Raw genomic sequence first — 20,813 nt, 5'->3', positions numbered from 1 at the left:
ACATCTATAGTTGATGTATGTAACCATTTTTGTGGCTCTAAGAGTTCTCACCTTTGTAAAAGAAAATATATATTAGAAAGAGAGTTGTAAAAGGGGAGTGGAGGGTCCTGCAGAGTTTGCCTGGGTGCAAAGGACAAATGGGCTGCCGAACAAGCAATACAGATATAAATAGAAAAGCGTTAACTTCGTATTGCCCTGTGAAATTACTGGCACCCTATTAAATTAAAGTTATTGTCAGTTCTCAAAGATATAGAGTTAGTAAAAATTGTCTTCCTCTTTTTATCTAGTCTGTTCCCTGACATAATGACATATTTAATTTTTTCCAGCTTTTCAGAGGAAGCAAAGGAAGTATAAGGAATTAAACATAAAAATAAATTTTATTTACATTAAGTCCCAAATTTATATCTGACCATAGGCGCACCAGTGGGGGCATGACGGTGCTTGCCACTGCCTGCTGGAAAGTGTAGAGAGAGAAATTTCGCTTGTTTCATTGTGCTCTTTCTGTTGGAAAGTGAAATATATGCTATTCAATTTTTAAATAATTGAAGATAAAGCATTACCTCAAATTAGAAATGAAAATTCATTGCCTTCCCTTTGCAGCTAACATGCCATGCGTTTATTTGCACAAGTTATTTAGTTTTCTTTTAAGGCAAAGAGGCACAATTGCCTAGTCGTCTCTCGTTCAGTATTTGAAATAAGCTCTCAACAGTGCCAAGCATATTTTCCAAAATTTTGTAAGGGTATAAGACTTCAATATGAAATTCTTTGACCGATTTCATTCAAAAGCAATACCAGGTATCCATTTCAAGTCCTTCCCAACTTCCCACTATATTTTAAAGTCTTCATGCTCATGCTCTAAATATATAGAGTTTCATGACTTTATTTCAGTTTGTGAATCATTGTTTAAACAGAGATTTGAAAACACCAGCAGAATTTGGAAAAACACTCGCAACATAGAACTATTAAAATTATATACATGAGTATACATATTTTCTAACTGAAGCTAGAACAGGGGGAGCAGGGGGCATATGCTGAGGTAAAAAGGATGCCAAATGAGCAAGGCAAGATTGTAAAGAGTAAACATCGTAGGATACTGTGAAATGAAAGTATTGTCACTATGTGTAATATGCATTATCAGTTTGCAAATAAATAGTTCTAAAATGCAATGTGCATTCTCACCGATATTTCATCAATGAATTGGGCACCCCCCCCAAAATAATCTCTGAGATACACATACGACAAAAACCATACAAATACAGTAAAAAATATTTCGCAAGTGTTTCTAATTTCTTTATAACTAGCTTAACAATTGCATGAAATGATCCCTGGTAATAATATGTTTAAATTTTGTGTTTTTCAATGTCATCTTTTGTGTTTGTCTAACGATTGATTAAATCAAGTACTGAACATTATTGGAAAGCAATACTTCAAAGGTTAGACTGAATTGCTAACATTATCACAAAAATATATTTTCCATCTTTTCCTGCATTTGACATCTTTTTTTCTTCTGAAATGTTATGTGACGGATGGGAAAGGGGGGGGGGGGTGTCTCTAGAAACATCTATTAGGACGAACATTTTAAAACGGTCCAAAATATGCACTTAACATTCCCAAACTTACACCCCCCAAAAGTTTCCAACACTCCCCCCAAGGGAAAAATCCTGGATAATCCCTAAGCATGCTATGCTGACCACTCCAGGTTAACAGAAACGATCCTAACACAGCACTCAAACAGTCAATCTTGTAGCTCAAAGTCACCAATAGGCCAGCCATTCTAGCTTCTAATCTAATGCATCAATCATGCAAAATCCCCCCTGTAAATAGTAGGACACCATTAATGAAGCATCTTGGAAATATTTAAAAATTAAATCCAAGTCCTAACAAAATAGCAGTTAAAAGTTTCACTTTTACACCCATGTGAATGAGCCCAAAATTTCATTAATATTATCTCAATAATATGATAAGAATAAATAAAATGTGATATAGAGAGAATATTATTTAATTTTATGCCCTTAAAACGTATTCACATCGTCAGGAATCAAGCATATGAAATAGGATTTGAGTTATGAAATATTTGATGGACTTTGCGACCAAACTCTAAGTTTTACTGGTAATGTGCAATGTGTCAAATTTTGGGAATACTAAAGAAACCAATTGTTCTTTGTAAATATCATCAAAATTAACTTTTATCTGCACGATTTTATTATATAACATTAATTACTAGCTACATATTATATCTATCTTCTTCTTAAAGTTTCGCATAACGACTTTTTTGTAGATGCAAAATAATATAATACATTTATTTTTAGTGATTTTTATTTTTCCTGCGATATTTCGTCCTGGTTTTCCAGAACTTTTTCAAACATACTCCAAGATAACCAGTTTTCCTAGGAGGAAACAAGGACAGAAATTATACATTCCTTAGAAGTGTAGAGTGACTAGCCATATAAGGTTGTGTGTTCTGTGTTGTGTGTGTGTTGATCTTGGTGTAAGCTTGGAAAAGTTCTGGGAAACCAGGACGAAAAGTCATAGGAGAAATAAAAACCACTAAAAATAACACACACATGTTATTTTGCAGCTATTTTATGATGCATATAATTAACAGAATATATGGCATTATAACAATAATTTTACATAAAGAGGAGTTAACAGAAGATTGCAGTTCTCTGATCTTGCAAGAAATATACCATGCAAAAAATAATTATGCATCTTATGTTTTTTGGAAATAATTTATTTGTAACATCATTTAAAAAAATAAGTATATTAGAAAAATTAATTCCTACCATCATGATAATATTAAAATCATTGTCAACATTGCAAGAAGAGTGCTGATGAGGGGAGTGTTAACTGCATTTCGAAGGCTTGAATTCAATTCCATGAAACCTGGAATAGAATAATTCAATACATTATGTTTTCTAGATTTCAGCAAGATAACATTAACTTTATACACAATTGAATTATTATTGATATGAATGTATATGTATGTATATTTATATATATATATATCTGTTTGTGTGTGTGTGTGTAAAATTTAAAGCTTAATTTACATTTTGAAAAACTTTCCTTTCACTTCAAATCTCTTGTTTTGTTCCAAAAAATTCACATCAATATGTACCGTATTTGCCAGTGTATAAGACACACTTTTACCTTAAAAAATAGTCTGAAAAGCAGGGTATGTCTTGAACGCCGATAGTCAATTTTGATTACCTTCATTTCTTGAAACTTTCTCTGTTCTGAATTAGACGATTTCTGTCTTGTGTGTGATGAAGAAGATTAAAATGTATTCCTTCCTATAGGTCTTTTCTACTTTTACGGCGAGTAGCCTTCATGCTGGCAAGGGAAATGGGGAACGGGGAATACACCGCAGACCAACCAGACAACAGCAGTGGCGACGAGAGTTACAAGTTCGAGGAGGGGAGGAACAGCACGCAACTTGTTCTACTGACTGCTTCGTTTCATATCGTGCTGGATTGGTCACTTCCCTGCTCTCCACTTTCCTTGCCAGCATATAGGGTGCCTGCCGTAAGAGTAGAAACGACCTATAGTTAGATTAGGTAAGTTATTTGTTGAAAGTAGACCTACATATTAGCCCACTTTATATTTGAAATAATGTAAATTAATTATAAATTCAGTGATAAAGCTTTTTCCTAAAAAAAAAATGTGTACGAAAAATTGAGTGTGTATACGCTGGCAAATACGGTATATATTAAAAAATCCAAAACTGCATGAACTTTTCATGTGAAACTATACATAATTTTCTTTTTGAAAATTTACTAGTATTGTATGTTTTAAGTGCCTATTAATGAAGCATTGCATTAAAACGATCTACCAAAATACTTACTTGTATGTTGGTCTGGATTTTGAACATCAGATGTAATTGTTTGTTTATCTATTACAAATTGACCCAACAAGCCACTCACTTGGTCAAAAAAGGCTTGAGTCTCATTTGTCAACACAGCTGCTGAACATCTGTGTGGACAGAGTGAGCCATCCCTCCAATTTCCTGCAATTAAATTTAGAAAGGTAGAATTACGAAAATTGTTTCTATTACTGAATATATTTGCACATATATTGGTCAAGAAATACTGGTATAACTTACCAAGAAATAGTGAATACATATGTATTTTTAAACAAATATAAAGTTAAAATAATTATTTTAAAATATATAAAAAATAATAATAAATACCACTGGAAGGAGAACAAGAGGGTTTTATGATGCAGCAGGGAAATTTATCAGAACCTATCTATCACAGTTCCAAGGACATAATACAAGTATTAGGCTCAGTCAATAAATAACGAGGCAGAAGATATTATACCAAAAACCGAGCAGCGGCCGTGTCCAGTCATTCCATGTTTGACTGTGATGCGTAATGGAGGCATCCAAAGAGGAGCAGCGGGAGTTGTGCGCTTCTTGACAGCGGAAGCTGTAGGGGGTCATGAAATCCATTGACGAATGGAAAGGATATATCGGGGGCACTCTATGTCCCAGGCAAGAGTGCAAGAGTGGAACAAACGCTTTCACAAAGGATGACACGCAGAGTAGAGCACCAAAGCATGTGACAGACCAGCATGTTGCGCAGGTGGATGAGCTCATCAAGACAGACCACACACAGCCAACGCAACAAAGGAATGTCTCAAAAAATTCAAGTGGGAAGTCCTGAAGACACATCCCTATAGTCCAGATCTGTCCCGTGTGACTTCCACATCTTCGGTGAGCTCAAAAAAGCACTGTAGGGACAAGGGTTTCAATTGGACGATGACGTCAAGGAGTGTGAGCGCAATTCGTTCCAACAGCAGCCAAAGGAGTTCTACGAGCATGCTATTGCGACTGAAGTCACAATTGGATAAATGCCTAAACAGTGGCAGACAATACTTCTGAGGTTCGTTACGTAAGTACTGTGCAATATCCTCTGCCTCGTTATTTATTGACTGAGACTCATATAACACATGAACATCACATTACTCTGTAAAAAGGTACCAAGGACCATGAGTTCCTTATATCAAAGCCCTCAGCGAACATGCCTGAACAATGAATTCTGAACTAGAAACTGTTTAAAAACCTTCTGAAGCAATTTTGCCCAGGTCAGTGTGTAAATTGGCTGGACTATGTGGATACCCTGCTGATGAGCGGCCATTTTCCAGGGTAAAAAAATTAGCCATCAAGAAGGTGCAAGATCTTTTATATTTAAGCTTGAAAGGCAAGATGCTAGGAGCGAGCCCGTTGAACAATGGCACTGAGTGTGTCCCTGTATAAGGGTAGAAACAGAATTGTCAGCATCTGCAGCCACACATGTTGGCCATCTTACTTCCTCTCTATCTCATGCCCCCGATGGTGCAGTGGTAGCGTCGTCGCCTTGTAATCAAGGGGTCCCAGGTTCAATACCCGGTGGAGGCACAAGTGGTTCGGATTCCACTTTAAACTGTAGGTCCAGTCCCGATTAGCCTTACTGTGCATAAAGTGGACTTAAAACACCAAATCAATCAATCAATCAATCAACCCAGGTCTCGAAATGAACCAGAGCGGACCAGACCGGCATTCTGGTTCATGAATATCTGGGGCCTTCCACCATTAATGGCAATGGACCATTCCAGTCCCTTTAATTTTGTAGATATTTCACTACATTTTCCTTTTCAGCGTGAACGAAATTGCTAACACTCTTTTATAGTACACAGTATAACATTCATATAAGCTTCCTCTCTGCTACATGGAGATGTGTTCTTGCCACAAGGAGCTTAACAGAGTATAAATAGCGCCTATGTTGCCTTTATCCTTTTGTGTGGTTCTCGTTTGTACTTTTCTTATTATGTGTCGTGTTTTGTGGATTTGATTATTCTAACAGAGGTATCCTCCTGCACAAGATGTTTACACAAATTTAGCTTCTCCAGTTTAGTGACTATGTAAGCAATGAAATATATCAATAAAGCTGGGTAGGGGTGGAGTTTACCCATTGTATTATCGCTTTTGTGGGATGTCCTCTTTGCGACTCTATTAACGAAAAGCATAGCTACCTTGCTTGTTAGTACATTGCAGAGAAGTACAAAGCACTGTAAGCGCAAAGCACCATGTGCAATATTCCCCTTCTTTCTTCAATTTCCTTTTTCAGTGCTTCTTTGTCATCTTATCTTCTTAACCCGATTAACTCAAAAGTAAATTTTCAAACCAATCACTAATAAATCCAATTCCTGATTATATTCAAAATAACAATACGGAAATATTTATCACTTGCACAAATTATTTTTTTTAAGTAAATACTGTATTACTAAAACAAAGTATTGAGAATATATACATTTAATAAAAAAAATCCCCCACCCCCCTTTTTGACGAGCTGATTCATGATTTGTCTGCTTAAATTATAAAAGGGAAGAAAATGGCCTTAGACTCGTGTCCAATGTATTTTATATTACTTGATGTTTTTTGTAAATATTTTAATATTAACTATTATTAACACGTTAACTGCTACATCGGTTATAATGACCGAAACTGGCCCATACCAATCATGCAATGTTGGTCATTATGACCAAAACATGTGGTTTGTCTTTCTTGTTCCTAGGACACCATCGGTCACGAGTATTACAATGATGTGTATAAACATGACCGACAAGACATGGAAGTTGAGTGCATATTAAAAGTGTTTTGGCTGTTCTATTATTTACAGGAAAAAAACAAAATTTTTGAATTTGCAAAATAAAATCCAATAAGATATTTGGCAGAGGAGGCAAATTTGATGAAACCAGCCTGGCAGAGAACCTGTTAATTGTAATACATAATACAGTTAATCTTGTCACTGTATTTATCAGAGAGAGAAAAAGAACATCATGTTAATGAAAGGAAAGCGGTCCATTTCATGAAAATTTCCATTTTGAAACCTGGCTGCATGTGCTTCATAGATGACATTAGTTAACTTGCTGCATCTCTGACATTGACCACTCGACCCAGTACATTTACCAACTTAAAATTTTATAACATGTTTGATTTATTGGAACCATGAGAACTACATGTACGACGCAGGAAAATATAAAATCTACATTTTCTGATACAAACCCATGTCTGTGAGAAGAATGGCATCTAAGGACGTGTGCTTTTCTGGTGTAGGTTGGTAATTCCAAAACGATAATTGATCTCCTCTGAGGAATTGAAATGATTTCTCTGAAAATGTTGGATCCTTTCTTTCTTGAAGTAATATCAGCTGTGGTGAGGAAGACCAATAATCTTGTAACTCTTCAGCTAAAAAGGCCTGCCCATTTCCCGTTTCACTTTTAAACATTGCCAGAAAATCTCCACGGAAATTATTGTTGTTAATCTTTGTCTCAGCTTCAGGGAAAATCTAGAAGTAGATGTAAAGTTTATGCAGTTTTCTTTAAGATTTCTATAATTAAAAGAATAGCTAGGCATTACTTAATTGAAAAGATTAAGAATAAAATTGTTAAGTTACACTAAACTACCACATGCTATCTCTTAATTCTAACTCAATAGATATTTTCTTTATTTTGCATGATATATCGGATCATTCTACTTTTCATCAACCATTTTATGTATGACGGTGTGATATTTATTGCATACACCTTTTACACTGCCGACCTCTGTGGTGGAGTGGTTAGCACAGCATGCTATGATGATATGGGTTCTGGGTTCGAATCCAAGCCTGCACATGGGTGTTCTTTGTGACGGTCCCTTCATCAGTTTTATAATAGCATCACTCATCCTCATCATTTCAATTAGCCAGAAGTGGCAGAAAAGCAAAACTAAATAACAAAAATCAAACTTTTTACATTCTATATTCTCAGTTTATCCTGATAATATTAATTTATATTAATTCTTTGAAACATTATAATGTCATTTCGTTGCCACTCAGGGCTTTCATTATGATCTATAATCCTATCTGTAATATTTATGATTAGTATTGTTATTGAAATATATAATGCACATTCAGTGTGGTATTTCAAGTGGGAGGAGGTAAATTCCAGTAATTAATGTGAAGCACCAGGATAGTATATAAATTATATATATGGAACTCCACGCCAAAGAGCTAAAATTTGGCAAGCAAAGTGAGGGGATGCAGAAACCAGAGGCGGAATTCTTGCCTCATTCAACCTTCAAATTCTACTCTCCTCATATTCCTTCATGTCAGACAAAGATTTTAATATTTAATAAACTTATTTAATACGGTTATCTCCACTGTTCTGGATACAACATTTGGGCTATGTTTAAAAAAAGATAAAAACAGAAATTATATTTACCTCATGAAATCCAAGTGGCAGTCTTTGAGAATTATCTGATGAATTATATCGAAGTATAGACTCAAGAATTATCGCACCTTCATATTGTGGTGGTGGATATTCAGTACTCAGGATAGGCACTAGAAATTCTTCAACAAATGATTTAGATCCACTTGGTATAATCCTCACATTCTCATTTTTATTCTGAAAAATTATGAACATTTATTAATTGAAAAGGTAATACATAATGCTAGACTGTATGGAATGTATAATTATGTATGTATGTGAAGTGAAGAAATTTTCAAAACACAGTTTTCTAAGTTTTTTAAAAAAAAACTTCTATCACCCATCTTTGAACTTGTTGCTTCCTCTCATGGGCATCGGGAGAGGGATGTGGTCGAACAATTTTATTTAAAGTTACAAAGAGCAGAAAGCTTGTTATTTTGAATGTTAATAACAGAAATAATGGTATTCAAACAGAATAACTAATGTAAAAACTTCATTACATCAAAAAATTGAGTTTAAAATGCAGGGAGTTACAATTCCATCAGTAAAATTGACAACAATAAAAGTAGTAATTTAATATCTAATAAAAGCTGATTTGCCTATAAATATTTTAATGATTTTTTTTAGACTTAGTTGTTTTCAAAGAATACTTACATGAAGATCAAATATTACAAATATTGTTGTGTACAGCAACTCAGATTTTCTTGATCCAAGAATTATTTCAAGCATTCTAGAAATTCTAACCAATGCAGCAACTCCAGTGTTAACATCAAAGTCAGTGTCTTCAATGTGTGTACCTATTACAAGGATTCTATCATTTGATGTATTCCAATATCTTCCTTGGAACATTAGAATTATATTTTCACCTTCCACCTGCAACAAAGAACATATTTCTTTTATGTGTGACAAATATGAACTGAATAAATATAACTGGACTGGTAAAAAAAACTTAAGGCCCTACCCGAATGGTAGTGGTAGTGGTAATGCTGTCATCTTGAACTCAAGGGGGGTCTCAAGCAGGGTCGTTAGAGGTCCAAGAACCCATAAATTCTATTGGGTTCTGCAACAGGACTGAAATCTTTTTTCTTGCATAATTTAAATTCGGTCCAAGTTGTGTATTGTTTCATTGAAAAAAGGTTTGCGGACCGTATTTAAATTCATCCGGAGAAAATGTTCCTGGACCAAATTGAAATACTTTAAACATAAAAAGGTTCTTTACGTTCCAGATCCCATTTACGCTTGCTGATTTTCTCTCCTAGACTGAAATTGATTTTTTTAAAAAATTACTGGACTTTCAACAACCCTGGTCTCAGGTTCAATCTCTGATCAAGGCACACTGCACAATGATTAGGATTCCAGTTTAAGCTGTGGATCCAGTTCAAATTAGACTATCTGAGAAGTGGACTTTCGTAGGTATAGAAACTCTAGAGTCTATTAGTTTTACTAATTTAGTGTAATACACACAATTCAATGCATTTACAAGACTGACATTTTCTTACCTCACGCACAAATTGTGTAGAGAACATCTTACTTGGGAATTTTTGTTTAATTATGAAAGCTTCTTCCAAATTAAATGAGATATTCTCCAAGTGTTGAAACACTGTCTGCTTCAGAGTTACTATTTCCTCAGGAACCCAAGGAGAACTTCTAGGATGTGTTGAGAACTCTTGCAAGATGGGATCATGTTGAGGTAGCCCATATGCTGCCAGGCCTGAAATTCAATTTTGATTTCAATATAACCAATAAATGATGTATCCAGAAAGATAATTTGGGGATGCTCCAATAGTTATGTGTGATTTCTACCATTATCCTTCCAATCATATGAATAAACATTGGTAACCAAGGCTGACTTTACACACACAGATACACATCCCCCAACCCACATACAGATACATGCTGACCTCCGTGGCAAAGTGGTTAGCACTACAGTCTGTGGGTCCCAGGTTCAATCCAAGCTTGGGCAAGTTTTTTTTGTGAGTGTCCCTTCATTAATTTCATCATATCATCACTCATCCTCATCTTCATGATAAGCCAAAAGTGGAAGAAAATTGAAGTAAAATAAACCAAATCAATCAAACAGCATACATATACATGCACTGCACATACACGCACACACACACACACACATAGGCGCCTATTTTGGGGAGCAAGGCACTTTCTGCCCCCAAAATTCCCATAGAGGGACAGATATTATATATATTTCAATTTATGTAAAGCTGGAAAAATATATATTTCCCCATGCATATACCACATTTTTGGGGATGTAGGGGGTATGGTGACACACACTCTCGATCTCGGCCATTTTGGAGGTGATGTGATCAGCACCATGCTCCGGCTGCCTTTACCCCCCTCCCCAGGAACTTATTGATTTGAGGCTGGGTGAGCCCCATAGACGCTAAACACTCCTCCATGGAGGCCGGCATGGAAATCTTAAATTTTGTATACTATTTCACCAGTGGCGTGCCCAGGATTTTCGAAAGGGAGGGGTTATGTGTACTTTTCTTAGTAGCCAGTCCTCATTTTACCATCTTTTCCTGCCTTTGATGTTCTTTTTTTTTTAGGCCAAAGGGGGGTTATGACCTCCACCAACCCCTCCCCCCTTGGGCATGCCACTGTATTTCACCCTGAACTGGTTGTTCCCGAATTTCAGGAATGAAACGCTTTCGAAATTTTTTGATAGGATTTTTTTTCTTCTTTTGCCGATCCTGATGTTCCAACACTTCGGGATTCCACACATAATGACTTGTAAGAACTTGAAGTATGTAATAACCTATCTCCACGGGCGTATGCAGCTGGGAGCAAGGGAGCACTGTACCTTCTTGAAAATGAGTGTGAAAAATATAATTTCGTTCGTTGTGTTCTCTGTACGTTGGAAGTAAAGTTCAAATTCACATTTTCGAAGTGTATATTCCTTACCCTACTTGGGAAAGTTTTGCTTGTCCCCCTAGAAAAAAAATGTTCTATTTTGTCCCCTCTGGAAAAAGTCTGGGTTCGCCCATACTCAGTGGTGGCGATTGGATTCCAAACCTGCTGGGGGGGGGGGGAGAACAGTTTTCTTTCCCTTTTTCGATAAGGTTTAGCATAGTGCAGGAGAAAAAGTGGCAAAAAGTGTGTGGGGGGATGGCAACGGGCCCCCTCGCCGATACTGCCTATACCTTTCTCCGTCACTTACAGGACAAAAACAAGTTAGTTTTCACTAGTGGCGACAACTGCCCCCACATTTTGCTCCTGCAATTTTATTGATTTTCTTTTCTTTGGTTTATCGTACTTCGCTTTTCTTCCACTTTTAGCTAATTGCGAAGATGAGAATAAGTGATGACGTGAAATTGATGAAGGAACACTTCCGAAGAACATCCATGCACAGGCCGATATTCGAACCGGGAACTCCTTGTGTCGTGTGCTGTGCTAACCACTCAGCCACGGCATGGCCGTATTTAGAGGGGGGGTTTCTAGGGTTCAAACCCCCTCCGAAACTTCTGACATGTTGGATTAATGGAAGTTCAGAAACCAAAATCTGTAACTCATTTTCCAATTTTTTTTCCGAAGCATCACAAAATACAAGGAGACATGGTTGAAACGATCAAGCTAGAATTTTCATACATTTGGAATTCTGAAACTTGAATGAAACAGGATTTATTCCCGGAATCGCATTTCGCCCGCGACCCCTCCATTTTCACTTGTGCTGTCCTCTTTCCAGTCTTGTTCCTGCTTCACAAGGAATATAGACGAAAATTCACTTATGATTGTCCCAAAGTTCCCTTTCCAAATTTGTAATTCCCTGTTCGATAAAGTTGAAATCCCCTTGATAGGAGTTCAAACCTAGGATCTCCAATTTCGTAGCGCTTTACATTCGCGATTGAGACAATCCATGCACCAGGCTAAGTTTTTTAAAAATAATAACTGGTTCCATACTTTTCAAAATTCCAAAAATTAAGTTTTAAGGTCAAACAACAAAAACATTGTGACTAAAATTTTCATTAGACTTTTAAAGCTTTTTCTTGAAGGTATCTAAAATTTAATAACGAACTATAATAATTGTGGATTTCAGTACACACTGTATGAAACGTAAAAAAAAAAAAAAAAACTTGTGCTGAATATTCACTCATCTGCTAGATTGAGTAAGCCCCGTCAAGGATATAACAACAACAGGGGCGGTTACAATAATAATAATAATAATTATTATTATTATTATTATTAGGCCTATTATTATTATGGAATAAAATTGTTTTATTATTATGAAATTTTAATTAATATTGTATAATTATTGTTATTATTACTATTATTCAAATTTCTCGCGACGCCCATGGGAACAATTATGGATGAACCCCCCCCCCCGAAAACATTTCCTGTCTACGGCCATGAGCCACGGAGGTCGGTTTGAGTCATTACAGAATGTCACTGGGTGCCTTGACTGTTCTCTGTTCGAGTCCCTACTCCCGATCTGAACATGGATGTTATTTTATGTTTGTTTCTTCACCACTTTCATGTAATCATCATTCATCCTCTTCGTTGCAATTTTCCTAGAGTGTAAAAAAAGAAGCAAATTAGGCAAATACAAAAAAAGATAGCCTACACGAATTCATCTTTCAATGCCAGCTTCTCGATTACCTTAGAGAGGCAAAGAAGTTAATATAATAATACAAGAAAGTATAGTGGAACCACAAGCAAAACAACCTGCGCAGACCCGCGAATCCTGTGCACAGAACTCCCGCGACGAGGGGAGGGGGAGAGTGGACCATGCTTCCTTATGGACCGAGCTGAACGGAAGAAGGGAAAGCTGCGCTGGGACTTTTCGTCCAAGGTTTTTTCCCTTGTGGTCTCTCTATAGTATGTTACAAAAGTGAAGATAAAGGTTGTTTGATAGATTGAAGTAGGTAATTTTACGTCACACTTCTTCTACTTTTGACCAATCGCGACAATAAGGATTAGTGATGATATGAAATTGATGAAGGGACACTTCCTAAGAATAGCCTACCTATTCCAGGCCGGGATTCGAATCCGGAACCGCTGCGTCGTGGCGCGCTGTGCTAACCACTCCACCACGGAGACGGAGGTCGGCCATGAAGGCACGTGGGAGGGGGAGATGAGTGTGGATGTAGGGCTCTACACATTCTCGATCTCAGACACAGGAGAGATGTGATCAGCATCACGCTGCCCGAGTCTTCCGCGTTGCAGTCAGACTGGACTTCGGCTGCTAGTAAGAGGATTTATAAACAATATAGATAAGGTAGCCGTTGATATTAGAATTAAAATATGCGATTAGCACAAAACGAGCGAAGGTTACTGGCACATGTCAAATTCAAGCAATTCGTACAAAATATTTCATAGTAGTACTCACCTAAAGCCAAAAGAGGAACGAAATGCAATAACATGATTTAGAAAGAACAACCTTCCTGACTTGAAGCCTGTTTGGCTTACATTGAACTAATATTCTATTCCATTCATTTTAAATAATTACAACACCGTGTTAATGTAGGTTAAGTTACTTGTAACTTGAGTCTAGTGTTTTTTCTTAAGCCTGTGTCAACGTAACCCCGGCGGAAACGGTTATCTGTTGATTCGAAGAAAAGCATTTACGTAGTGGAGTAAAACTAGGTTATCGTTAGTCATAGTTGTATTCTATGAAATGTTAGAAACGTGGAGAAATTAAGGGCCAGTAAAATAGCACGGTTATGTTTTGAGCCGTATAATCATGAGAAGGATTGGATGTTTATTTTGTACGGATTTTACCTTTGAATTTGAATGTGGTTATTCAATGTCGGTTTTCTACCTTTAGGCCAAATCGCAACGACATGGATGATGTTGAGATAAAATCGATGAAAGTGCAAGTGCCACGAAACGCTAATGCCCAGGCGGGGACGGGAACACATAACCAGTGGCGTAGCAACATATCGCGAGGCCCTGGGCGAGATTAGAACTCTCAATGTGAATCGATACATAATCTTCAGGGATACGTCAGAAAATTATCATATTTAAATAATAATAAATTACTGGTGAAAATGATATTTAATAATTTCACTCACCCTAAAAATGTCTTTCCTTGCTCTCCGGGAGCTGAAATATGAAGCTGTAGGAAGAACTGCTTATGTAATCCATTGCCTTCTTGAGTTGCAAACAACCCAAGCATTTAAATGCCTCTCACTTATTTCGTGGCAGTTGGAGGTGCTTTATTGTTAACATGAATTGAAAGATTAAGGTCGAGAGAAAGAAGAAAATACAAGACAAATTGGCTTTTATTCCAGAAAAGAATAAATGGGTAAAAAATGTCCACGCAAGTTATCGTGAATTTTTGTCTAAATTTTTCACATGAGAAATTCGGCAATAATTTTTACATTTTCCAAGCCCCTTAGGCACAGACTAGATATAAGCCCGCCCACCTGCATAACGTTTAACTAGAATTTAAAGCCAGATAGAAACAGAATGTTTTAATTTTATTGCCTACAAAAATTAGCCTTTTCCATCTATTTTCCCCTCACTTCTATTTAATACATTTTTTGTATCAACACCATGAGACGGGAGGCCCGCTTCGCCCACCCCTTGCTACGCCACTGCCCATAACCCTCTAAGCAAGGCGAGATCGTAACGTGAGTTCTCAACGTGTTCGGACATGAAGACGACTCGAGTACTGTATTCTTATCACATTATTACCATTTACCAAGTTAGTATTTGTGTGGAAGGGGAAGGAGCAGGGACGTCGTTAGGGGGGGGCGGGGGGCACTGGCTCCCGAAACGTTCACGTGGCCCCGGTAAACTGTTCTACATTTGCTGAAAATGTTACTTTCATGACAAATATTGCAAAATAGTTTTTCAGTATTTTTTTCTTTCAGTTAGAAACTCTGTTCTTAATTTGAGTGGCACGAACCCAAAACCACATTTCTTTCTCTTTTTCCTGGTTCTAGCTATAGTGGATGTCAGTGTAGGAACCTAGAACTTCGTTGTTTCTCGGAATTTTGAGAGAGCGGTTTTTCCACCCCTAGCAGTCGCAGGTCAACAACAGGCACGGTTGGGGGTTGAGTGTTGCCGTTGCGTTCAAACAATGTTTTGAGCTTGAGTAGATTGAAGAACGACCGCTTGTGCAGCGGTAAACCACATATATGCAAACAGTTGCAACTGGTCCCGAATCAGAGCGCAATACACGCTAAATAAGTATAATGGTGGCAGGATGCCTCATATCTCCAGGTAAGTAGTATTATTCGCACCAAATATCTATTCTACTATTGAAACAGTCTAAAACACGCAACGTGTTAAAAGTAATTAGCTTCACAAACTGTACGATTTCACGAGTCGCATATTTTTCTCGATATCGTGAAGACCTATTTTGAGAATCCTTAACAAACGATGCCTCCCCGATTGCGCAGTGATAGCGTTGTTGCCTTGTAATCGAGGGGTCCAGGGTTCGATACATGGGTGGAGGTACACAGTGGCCCGGATCTATCTTTAAACTTTAGGTCCAGTCCCGATTTGCCTTACTGTGCATAAAGTGTACTTAAAAACACCAACTCAACTCAACTCCTTAACAAACTTTTCGAAGAATCGAAAATTTAAACAAGAACAAGTAAATACATTTTTGTAATTTTGAAGTAAATTATTATTATTATTGTTATTATTTTGGGTATTGTTGGTTCGTATGAATCTGCCTCACACAGTAAGCTTATTTTTTTGAGTCAAGTACAATAACAAACCCTTGCAATAAGACACTGGAAAGACGTGAGGTTGCACATATATTTAAGCATCTATAAATAAATAATAACCCGTGGTTCGACAGCCCTGGCAGGGCCTTGGTTTACTTCCCGACTGCCAGTCCTTCCCAAAATCCTACCTAGAGGTGTGGAGATCTTTAACCAGTAATGGGGTGACGTGGGGTCAGCACGTCGAACCCCCAACCGTTATAAGGGATATCCGTTAAGAATAATTATATTCTTGTGGTAAGGAGTCGTTGTCATTTAACAAACTTTATTGATTTATTCCATCAGCTTTATTTAAAATGTAGTGCAGTACTGAACTTACCAACTTAACAAAGGCACATTGATTGCTAAATGAAGCATTTTCCTTGTGTTGCAAAGCAGGTTCAGTTTTTGGAGTATTGCAATATTACACAGTCCGTTCGAAGAAGTTTTAGAATATTGATGTTTCGTCAAAGGGGCCACCACCGAATAAATATCTGTGGATGTTTTACAGGTTTCATCGTATTAAGAAGGTAATTTTTCCGGTGCAACTTTCCTCCGTACAACATGTCTTTTGCCACTCAAGCTGAAGAGCCGATTCATAGGTGCAACGACCTTGGCAGAAAGAAACTCTGATTGGCACCATGTTGACAAAAGACTCAAGAAGTCACGCAACGTACAGAACTCGAAGCGCTCGGATCCTACGGTGACATACACTTTGGTTGAACACAAACGGATGCATTGGTAGGAAATGCAGTGATTTTAAGGGCCGTCCCTTCCTAGGAAGTCGTGGACCTTTTGAAAACACTTTCCCTTCATGCACACCAGGGGGCCTAAGCCAGGTCACCCCTTCCCACAAAACCTTCTCTTCATCTGGCTCTGGTTATCGGCCGCGCCGAAACGCACTGCAGGTAGCTAGGACTTTCTGGGTTAATTACTTTATTGTTCAGCATGGACATAGGCTTTTCAAATTGTCCTTTTTCTGGCGTGAGACAAATGACAAAGATGTCGCGGTTCCTTCAGGTTCCCACACTCAACCCTTGTGCTCATAACCTGCAATGAAGGGAAAGGCCATAATAAGCCTTTGTAATGTACCGACTTTATATCATTCTGCTTCTTTTTGCCCTACTGTGTTGATTGGTCGACAATTGATGACTGTCAGCTAGTTCGAAGAAGAGTTTGATCCGAGAAGTGGTTTCATAGTTAGCTTCTGTAAACGTGAGATTCCGGTAGGATCACGGAGTACTTGAGATCTCATTTTCATGCATTGCGAGTGAAATTTCGATTGATTTGGTTCATTTTACTTTGCTCTTCTGCCACATTTGGCTAATTGCGAAGATGGGGATGAGTGATGATATGATTAAATTGATCAATGGACACTCACAAACACCCATGCTCAGTCCGGAATTCGAACCCGGCACACCTGGTATCGTAGCACGATGTGCTAACCACTCCTCCGTGGGGGTAGGCGAAGTGAAATTTCGAGTGTGAAGCTGTCAGATCGTTTTCCTCTCGAAAAAAATGAAATAGGATCGACTGATCGACCAAATGTCCAACACATTGACTTTCTAAATTGGTGTCCGACTACCACACAGGAGACCGGGTTTGACTCCCAGGGCGGTTGATCTCACATGTGATGAAGAATAAGTCACATTTCAATTAAGGAAGGAAAAGAGGTATGAAGTCAACTTTATATAGTAGTGTGCATGCTCTAGAAATAATGTTTCAAAATTCTGCATATTTTGTGATTTTTCTTCATTTAGCCTTCACCTGTGTTGTCAAAGGTCCAGCTACCCATAACTTCTATGGGTTTTATTGGGTTCTGTTGCAGGACTAGAACCTTTCTTTTCGCACAATTTAAATTCGGTCCTAGTAGTGTATTGATCCATTCAAAAAGGTTCCTGGACCGTATTTAAATTTTACCGAAAAAAGAGTTCCTGCACCGTATTTAAATTCATACGGAAAAATGGTTCCTGGACCGAATTGGGGCCTGGAACCCATTTACACTTGCTGATTTTCTCTCCCGGATGTGAAATGAATTTATTTACAATACCTGGATCATTAACTACCCTGGGATTGTTAAAGATTAGGGAACGCATACATCCTAATTTGTGCTATAGGATTCCGTTATAGAACCGGAACCTTTTCTCTCGCACAATCTAAATTCGTACCAAGTTGCGAATTGTTTCATTTCAATACGGAACTTGGACCCTATTTAAACTTATCCGGAAAAAAAATGTTCGTTGACCGTACTTAAATTCTTCAGGAAATAAGGTTCCTGGACCGAAATTAAATTCATCTGGAAAAAAAATCATGGACCGAATTGAAAACGTTACAGATGAAGAGGTTCCTTACGGTCCAGAACCCATTTACGCTTGCTGATTTTCTCTCCTGGATGGGAATTGGATTTATTTAAAATTCCTGGACCTTTAACAACTCTGGCCTCCACCCGCAAAATGCAGACGCTGTGGCTGCTGCTTAGGCAGGAAAGTTGACTAGACATACAAATAAAATTAATCCAAAGTTATATAGCGAATAATAGTTACTTCCATTACAATATCATGAAATATGGAGAGCCAAATTACTTATCAAGCATTTTCTCTTATTTGCCTGTCCTAGTGGGAGCGAAAATCTTTTGCCCTTGCTGGTGAACTCTGTTCCTGCAAATTCAAGACGGCATTTTCTAATTTGCATTTCTATTTGGGCCGACAACTCCGTGGTGGAGTGGTTAGCAGGTTACGCTACGAAGCAGAATGTCCCGTGTTCGAATTCCGGCCTGAGAATGTCTTCTTTGTGATGGTCCTTTCATCAAGTTAATCTTAACTCATTCTCATCTTCACGATTAGTCCAAAAGTCTCAGAAAAGTGAAGAAAAATGAACCAAGTCAATCAATAATTTCTATTTCGTTATTTTACGCCGCTTTTCTACCTCTTGGGTTAAATGCGACGATGAGATTGAATGATGATCCGAAGGGATAGCGATGCGAGACATGATGCAACCACACCTGTCGAAGGTCCGAACCTTCGTAGTGCGTGATGCTCATGCTTCGGGAGTGGAATCCTTTGAATGAAAAACTATAAAAGTAGGGTCAATGAAAACAACATTGTACTGTACCGGCCGGTTCAAATCCGGGAACTTTTCTAACGTTGGAAGCGGTCCCGGCGCCCACCCAGCGTCAAATGACATGGGCACCTGGGGGAAACCCTGTGGGGTAAAGGCGGTCAGGGGCGTGATGCTGATCACATCACCCCCACTCACGACTGGATCAAGAACCCTATACGCCTTTATGCCGTGGTGCTAAGCACATGGGAACACTTTACCTTTACTGTACAAAAAAGCCACGTTTTGTGAGTTGTAGATTAGATTAGATTAGATTAGATTTATTTTCTTTTTGTGCGAGCCATAGGCTGTACGCACTACATATTTTTGATTTTTCTACACTATTTTGTTACATTTAGTTTTCGTTTAAGCTGTCTCTTACTTTGTTCCCTATATACACATTCTTCCCCTCCCTCGGAAGTTCTTCTTCCAGTCTTTCTCCTCACTTCTCTTTTCCTGCACTCTCACCAAAACACGCATACATGTTGCTTTACACACACTTACACTATAAAGATGGCTCGTCTGGAGCATGATCACTCATTTCATTGCCTTCTCTAATAGCTTTCCCCCGCCGTTCTCTTACTTCTCCCAGGTATTTCCCCACTTGCTGCCCCGCTTCCTTTATCTTTATTCTGTCGTCTACCACTTCTATCACCTCCCTCCCTGTTAAGTTTTTCATCCATTTGTCCCTTAGGTCACGTGTAGAAGGGCAGTTCAGTAGGATATGCTTGTCCGTCTCCTCCCCATCGCACAAAGGACATATCGTTTCCCCTGCTTCGTTTCTCTTTCTTAGTTGTTTCCATCCCCCTAATCTGAACCATGCCAGCGCACCTCTTTCATTTTTTCCCACCACCTGGATATATTTCGCTTTCCCCCATTCTCTTACTCTTAGCTGTTCCCTGATTGAGGTCTTTGTTTGGCAGTCTGCTATTATTTCTTGTCTGTCTATGTCGAGTAACCTGTCCCTGATTTGATTTTCTGTTGAGATGCCCCCCCTTCCTCCCTCTTCCCATACCCAACCCATTCCGCTATTATATAAGAGATTTTTCACTTCCAGGCCCCAGCTGTAAACGTTATCCTCTCTTGTCTGTATTTCCAAACATTGTCCCCTCATCGTAGTTTGGCCCTCTTGTGATAATCGCATCCAATATTTAACAACCCTCATCCGTGCTTGTACCGCGTCTCTGTTCAGTCCCAATTCCTTAAGAATCCCACAGTTGGCCGTGCCTCTGCTTACGCCCATTACTCTCTTATAAAATTCTGTTTGTATGCCAATTATTGTGTTGTCCCCCCTTAACCCCCACAGTTCTATTCCATAGTTTAATGTACCTAACACTATTGATGAATAGAGGTTTTGAATGACCGGGAAAGGCATTTGAGGTGCCTTATTTATTGTCCTTATGACTTGTTCTATTGCAAATTTTGTTTTAGTTTTTCTTGCCCTTATGTGGTGTGTCCAACTCCCTGTCATGGAGAGTGTTGCCCCCAGGTATGTGAAGTTTTTAACCCGCTCGATTAACGTATGGTGAAAAAAATTTGCACAAAGTTTGCAACCCTGCAGAACGGGCAATATTGAACACTGACACACCATTTGAGCTGTGTTGGATTGTACGTCTACCAGTTATGTAGTGTGAAGAGCAAGAGAAGGTTGGTATAAAAACAAGTCAGTATGGAGCTGAAAGAAGAAGACCGTCGGAAAATGATCGTGCAATATTGGACAGAGAATCGTGATGTTCGAAAGTCCTAGCTTGTGAAACATTTTCAACGTGTAGGATTTTCCCGTCGTACGATTTATAATATTGTGCCATAATTGGAGAAGGGAATCAA

General features: G+C 38.2%; 1 protein-coding gene across 1 annotated transcript in view; it reads right to left on the bottom strand.

The window, feature by feature from the left end:
- Positions 1 to 2,785: 2,785 nt before the first annotated feature.
- LOC145982792 (uncharacterized) overlaps positions 2,786 to 20,813 on the bottom strand; it is a 31,160-nt gene continuing 13,132 nt past the window's right edge. The window contains exons 2-7 of the mRNA XM_083116156.1: positions 9,723 to 9,934; positions 8,878 to 9,096; positions 8,239 to 8,421; positions 7,043 to 7,325; positions 3,842 to 4,003; positions 2,786 to 2,883 (exon numbers count right to left, since the gene is read on the bottom strand). Of these exons, the coding sequence (XP_082972282.1) occupies positions 2,786 to 2,883; positions 3,842 to 4,003; positions 7,043 to 7,325; positions 8,239 to 8,421; positions 8,878 to 9,096; positions 9,723 to 9,749 (972 nt within the window). The 5' untranslated portion in view covers positions 9,750 to 9,934. The remainder of the gene's footprint in view (positions 2,884 to 3,841; positions 4,004 to 7,042; positions 7,326 to 8,238; positions 8,422 to 8,877; positions 9,097 to 9,722; positions 9,935 to 20,813) is intronic.

This window comes from Lepisma saccharinum, unplaced genomic scaffold (genome assembly GCF_977018435.1).
Source record: "Lepisma saccharinum unplaced genomic scaffold, izLepSacc3.1 HAP1_SCAFFOLD_422, whole genome shotgun sequence".
NCBI classification, from domain to species: Eukaryota; Metazoa; Arthropoda; class Insecta; order Zygentoma; family Lepismatidae; genus Lepisma; species Lepisma saccharinum.
This window is presented reverse-complemented; position numbering and strand designations above follow the sequence as displayed.